At 43.1% G+C, this 6,295-nt stretch overlaps 1 protein-coding gene and 1 long non-coding RNA gene across 2 annotated transcripts; one reads left to right on the plus strand and one right to left on the minus strand.

Annotated features, from left to right (window-relative positions):
- Positions 1–269: 269 nt before the first annotated feature.
- On the plus strand, positions 270–1,117 carry LOC120288180 (basic leucine zipper 43-like). Its single transcript, XM_039301661.1, is given in 2 exon segments — positions 270–865; positions 867–1,117. Coding segments are annotated over 2 exon segments (552 nt in total). The 5' UTR covers positions 270–419; the 3' UTR covers positions 973–1,117.
- A 2,881-nt stretch (positions 1,118–3,998) lies between these two features.
- Positions 3,999–5,183, minus strand: LOC120288082. Its single transcript, XR_005546326.1, has 2 exons — positions 5,021–5,183; positions 3,999–4,377 (listed from the first exon to the last, which is right to left on the minus strand). It is a non-coding gene; the product is annotated as an uncharacterized LOC120288082 (long non-coding RNA).
- Positions 5,184–6,295: the final 1,112 nt, after the last annotated feature.

Below are 6,295 nucleotides of genomic sequence, written 5' to 3' on the forward strand. Positions count from 1 at the left end.
AGGGTCCTTGTTAAGAACTAAACCCGAACTAAAATAAGGTACTCGAATGGACACAACCTGAAACCCCTTAGGAAAAATTCATGTGCCAAACACAAAATTGGTAGATCAATGTAAAATTTTCATAATCAAATGGCCTAGGGTTCATTAAACCTCTGCAACAATCAAACTTGATTTTGTTTCTTTCACAAGCAGTGGGGTCTGTTGAAGCCTTTTCTCAGGCTATAAAAACCCCCCCCTTCCTCCTCCACATACCCTCCTCCTCACTCACTCTCCTCGTCTCTCTCCCTCCCTCTCTCCCTCCCTCCCTCCCTCTCTCTCTTTCTCTCTCTCTCTCTCTCTCTCTCAGAGAAACTCACAAACTAAACTATTCCACCTCCTCTCAAAAATTTGCAAGCAATCAAATTCACTGGTGCAAAAAAATGGAGCCTGGTGAGGTTTCAGGACTCCATTACATCATATCCTCAAACGCATCCCAATTCCCAGTTCATTTGAGCATGATCCATGATCAACCCAACACGTACAATCACTACAACACCCCATCTCCTACATTCTACAATGGCCAATTCCCATCTCAGATCCAGGAGCTCGGAGCGCCCTCGCCTTCCTTCAGCAGCAACCCCTCAACGTCCGATGAGGCGGATGAGCAGCAGCTGATGCTGATCAATGAGCGGAAGCAGAGGAGGATGATATCCAATCGGGAGTCGGCCCGCCGGTCCCGGATGAGGAAGCAGCGGCACCTGGACGAGCTCTGGTCACAGGTTGTCTGGCTGCGCAACGAGAACCACCAGCTCATGGACAAGCTGAACCATGCCTCAGAGATCAAGGACAAGGTCCTTCAGGAGAATGCCCAGCTCAAGGAGGAGACCTGGGCTTCGCCAAACGATTACTGAAATGCAACTGAATAACACTTATTCGACTCTGAGGGACCTGGAAGATGTTCCTTGCAATCTTGGAACTCCATCCTCCGACTAGACTGTCACCAGTTCTGTGGATTCCTTAGGCTAGTTTTAAAGCCGGAAATGGCCTCGTTTCATTTTTTTTTCTTCTACCCCCAAGTGGATTTTCCCTGGTGTTTTTAGGAAGTGGGCCAGTCCTTTTACCCCCATCTTTGAGTGCATGTATGAGACTAAATTAATTGTCAATAACATGTTCCGAGAATTTCGTCGACCATTCTTATCAATCCCGCAGTAGCATTATTAGATCCTAGGTGGGTTGTCTGAACTAAACCAGATTCCTAAATGTCATTCAGAGCCATAACATAGTCACTGCAAGAATTCCTGGAAGGAACCCTACAAGAGGCTTCGAGATTTAGCCCTTCTTCCAGAAACAGTCCTAGCGCATCATACCGTACTCAGAGAGTCACCCGGAACCTAGATCGGGAAGCTTGATAAAAGGAGGAATGAACGAACGATGTTCACATCGTCTGATGCATACAAGACAAGATGCATTATTGAAAGAGAAAAGAGAGGGACCAAGTAATTGGTGTCGGGTGCGTACAGGAAACAGAGGGAGGAAAAAAAAAATTAGTGGGCTACTTAGGACATGACATAGAGAGGTCTCAAAGAGGTGGTGGGGGTGGGTATTGTCATTCTTTGTTTGATACACACGCACACACACAACACAGAAACAAACAGCGACCATATAAAGAAAAAAACATATGAAAGTGCTCTCCACTAATTTATCTATCTCCTTCTCCCCAAAAGAGAGAACTATTCCTTAACTTTATTCAGGTGCCGTGCTGATTTCATCCCTTCTTTTCCATCAAAATGTGGTCCAGAATCGCCTCCGCCCGTCATGGGGGGCTTCTTTGTGGCCCCTCAAGAGACCGACTCCACCTTCATAACGGGTTTTCACCTAAGTGCGTTTTTTGTTGTGGTTCCTGCACAAAGTGCCGTAACACGCAAACTGTCGAGGCTATTGGCAACTGCTCCTGAACCACCGGCATCCTGATATTTTATTTTCCAGGAATCCATACTACATCTGCAATACCTTGGGGATTTACCTCAGCAGATAGTGTATATACGTATCCTTCCGTATCATGGCTGTATTCCGCCTTATCTCTTATCATAGTCCACGAGCACCTGCAGTTTCTTGTAATTATAAAGCATCCTAAAGCAAATTAAGCTATATCCTCGTGTCTCCATGACCCAATCAACCATCATGTTGTTGTGTTCAAATCAGCATAAATAAGCTTTGGTTGTTATAATTCGTGGTACAGCATTAAAATCTGAGCCAGCTAATCGTTAAAATTGTTCAACAGTCAGGCTCAAGCAAGGATTTCTCCTATCAAATTGCATATATCTTCTACTGTTGTATTCTCTAGGAGTTCATCCTCCTTAAGACAGAGAGGACCAGAGATGCAATTGTTCCACTTTTTACCAGGAAAATGTGACTGCAGGAGCTAACCATGAATCATTTCCAGTCATGAATCAATGTCAAAATGCTCCAATCATATACTCTGTGGCGAACATCACCTCCATCTTAAAGCCTTTGAACTTTGTTCTTGGCACTTCTCTAAATTTGCACACCGGTTTGACTGTCCTCGCTGGATTCTCTTAGAAAAGCTGCTGGTGCTGGCCACTTTATATCCTGTTACCTCACTGGACTACAACAAATTTTGATTGTAAACTCTCAAAATCTGGTGAGCAACATAGCTCCCTTCACATGAGTATCTTTGGATTCGATTGGGGTAGATATAAGGAGCTGGAAAACAAAGGTATAAGTTGTAGCTTGCTCATACTGCCACAAATATACTTGACATAAATGATACCAGAAGAAAATTACAGAGAGATGATCAAGAGGCAGATGCGGAGTACTAAATGAGAGATGGACACAAAACCTTTTGTGGCTAGGGGCGAAACTGCACTTCATTTTTTCAACTCTTCGATCACCTGACAGATCAAAGCCTCGGACCAGTAGATCCACGCTACAACCTGAGGTTCAATGACCTTTTCATGCTTTAAAACAATACTTTAACTCATTCCTGCATGACCAAATTCCAACATGATTTATGGATCACCGACCGTCTTAGACTGACTGCTCAAGAAGATCCTGGAGTTGAATGTCAGCTTAACATATATGGGCCGCCTGTGATTGCCTGCTGTTTCTTTATAAGCGAAAGGGTTCGCTTCTTTGGCATAACTCTACGTAACCACGTTCCTGTGACATGATCTGAATAACTCACATAAAAATCACTGGCTTCAGACATTCATATCCCTCTGCTTCATAGTCGTCTGTTGCTGTGATAGTTGGGTGCCAGCAGAAGAAGATAAGTTGGTTTTCTTCCAGACGATGCAGATGCAGAAGCCGTACCCCATCTATGTTCGTCAACATGACACGCCCAGGCAATTTACATAGTGGGGAGCAAAACTGTCGGGGATGCGAAATAGACGAAGCTAGTGGTTGTGGAATAGAAGATGCAAGGGGGATTCAATGTGTTGGATCCAATAACAAATCAAGTCACTTACGATGTAACATAGCAAGCAACCCTTGAGATTATTTCATTTATTCGATCTGGTTCGCCGCTGAGAGCAATTGCCACTATTTACAATAAACATGCATAGCGGGGGCACGGGGAAGTTGGGTTGGCGGGAGAGAGAGAGAGTTGTGGTAATGATTCTTGAAGCACAAGCAAATATGAATATCGACCCTTCTTTCTTTTTTTTGGCAGTGTAATGGATGTCTTATCTATCTACCCTTGTTAGTGCCTGGATTTTGCCCTAAAAAATCCTGCTTCCGCTTTTATGTTGGCACATGTGGGAAGAAAATATGACTTATTCAGCCGCACTTAGTCGACTGCATCGTTCAAGCATTTAAGCCCTGGGGAGATTTCTTTATTTGCAAAATCCCAAGGACAATCAATTTGAATGGAAAGTGCAAGTTCAGAGAAGAATGCAGGAAGGAACAGGGCAAAGGAGAAAGAGCATGATCATTGCTTTCCATCGGGCACTATTGTCTAGATTAGTTCTATTAGGGAAAATCAAATTGCTCAAAAGATAGATGGGTCATGCTTAGACCTCGCTAAAAATATAAATTTCATATCTCATGAAAGATTCATCTACAGTTAACTGCGCTTATCTAGTGGCTTGTGGCATAGGCCATGCAAACACTTACAGAGCAAAATGAGAGGCATCTCTCCCTTCGAGATTTCGACTTGTCATGCGGGTCACTGAGACGCTTCCGAGCAATTCTAGCAGAGAACAAGCACTACTGCTTCTCCTTGCTGCTTATTGCTTCTTCGACGAGTTTGACCTTCTTCGAGTTGTTGCTTTGACAAGGGAAAGTTTCTTGAGGGAGGATTTCAGTCCAAAGATCTGGTTGTCTTGAATGAGAGACTTCTTCCTCGATGTATGCTCTTTCAGTATTGGTCGAGTGTACCTTCGTAGCCGGGCAGATATAGAATGTAAAGATGAATACAAAGCGTCCAACTCACTCCCGCAAAATGATATGCATAACCGCCAAAAATATGAATCAACTCAATAGGTACAATTGCAGACAACCACCTACCGACCGTGACATATTGGTAGCAATCCGAGATTTGAGCAATTTATCTCTTTGATCTCAGCAAACAATACAATTGATGACTCGGAATTAAACTAACTAGATGCACGCTAGTCTATTGCTACTGCATCCAAGGTTAATAAATAGTTTAAGCTGCCATTCAGTCTTCGAGCAATGCCCGTCCCGTGTTTTCTTCTCCAACTTTAGATTTAATGAAGAAAAGGAAGTAAACAGGTCACGAGTTTTATTGCTATTTATTCTTGTTCTTGCTTCTGCATAGTGCATACATATGACGGCAAGCACAAATTGGCTTTGCCGTGTTCTTCATGAAAAAACAAATGCCCTCTCCAGTAGAATGCCCTACACAAATTACTTATCACATGGCTAGGCTCCATTTTCTGTAGAGAGTTCAATTGCCTTGATGGAAAATTCCATTCAATTAATTCTACATGTTACAAAATGTACCAATCATCATCTTTTCTGAATATGGATGTGTGAGTTGGTTTATGTGCAAAATTACCTTATTCTTCGCATGTTTCTTTTTCTTATGAGACATAGACACCATTGAGATCAACTCATCCAACCATTATTTGCCCTTGAATACAAGAAAAGAAGATTAAGCATGACTTGAATGTGAATTTGTCCTACTTAATTAGAATGTGAGTCCAAAACATTGCCGAATTCTAGACAGACTGAAATGTAAATGCATACCAAATGAAAGTGTCGGGTCCTGTGATTCCTTGCTGAAGAATAGAAGTACATTAGTAAAGAACTCTCTAGTTGCAAGCCAAAAAATCTTTTGCTTAGAGCATTGAGAAATCCTCTATTTAAGCAGCGAAATCGTCGCTCTCAATTACCCACAACAAGCACCTTGTGAATATCTATTGTTTGTTGCCCTTTGATAATCATGGTGAGCCATTACTTCACGATCATCTTCATAGCAAGCGCCTTGTACTCCATCGGTGGTACAGGTATCAAGTCACTTCATTTTGCTGGCTCTCTTTCTTGATTCGTTACTGCCGTGCCATCTCTTACATTGCGACTGAAGTTTTTCCTTCCTCTTAGACGTGGGAAGTTTCTGTCCATTCCCTCCACGTTGTCATCGTCAGCGTCCTTTTTGCATATCGCCTAACCCATCCGAAGCTCTCAATACCGGTGAAGTAAAGCCTTCTAGTGTCCAACCTTCTCTCAGCCCCGAGTGGACTACAAGTCATGCTGTCGAGGTATTTGGATTCTCCACCCCAAGAAGCCTAGCGGTCCAGCAGAGGAGCCTGCACCTCCTAATTCAGACCTCGTTACACCCCTTAAAGAAGCCCGGGTTGCAATATTGGGAACTTGGTACACCCCCAAGCAAACTCCCACGTTGCAGAGGAGCATGCAGTTCCCAATTCACCGCGTTATGCCTCCTAAGAAGCCTGGGTTGCCAGATTGGGAGTTCTGAGTGTTGAAGTCGTTTGAGTTCTTTATGTGGACGTTAGTTACTGGTGGGAATCATTTCCAATGAGATGCTGTCGAGAAATCAGCTGTTGAAGCGTGTTCTGAGTTTGCATGAATGTGGTTTTTACTCTTTTTCTTAGTAATTCACGCGCGAGACATTTAGTTTCGTGTAATCTAATCGTGGGTGTGACTGTCGTATTAAATAAAAAAGTATGTTCAACTCTAGAATTAATTTATGTTGTGGGCAACTCTACAGAGTGCCAAGTGGAGAATTGGAACCTTAGTCCTTGGAATGATGAAGCATTGACTCTATTTGTTTAATCAAGCAATAGTGCTTCACTATCGCCGACCTCGACAG

This window comes from Eucalyptus grandis, chromosome 9 (genome assembly GCF_016545825.1).
Source record: "Eucalyptus grandis isolate ANBG69807.140 chromosome 9, ASM1654582v1, whole genome shotgun sequence".
NCBI lineage: Eukaryota > Viridiplantae > Streptophyta > Magnoliopsida > Myrtales > Myrtaceae > Eucalyptus > Eucalyptus grandis.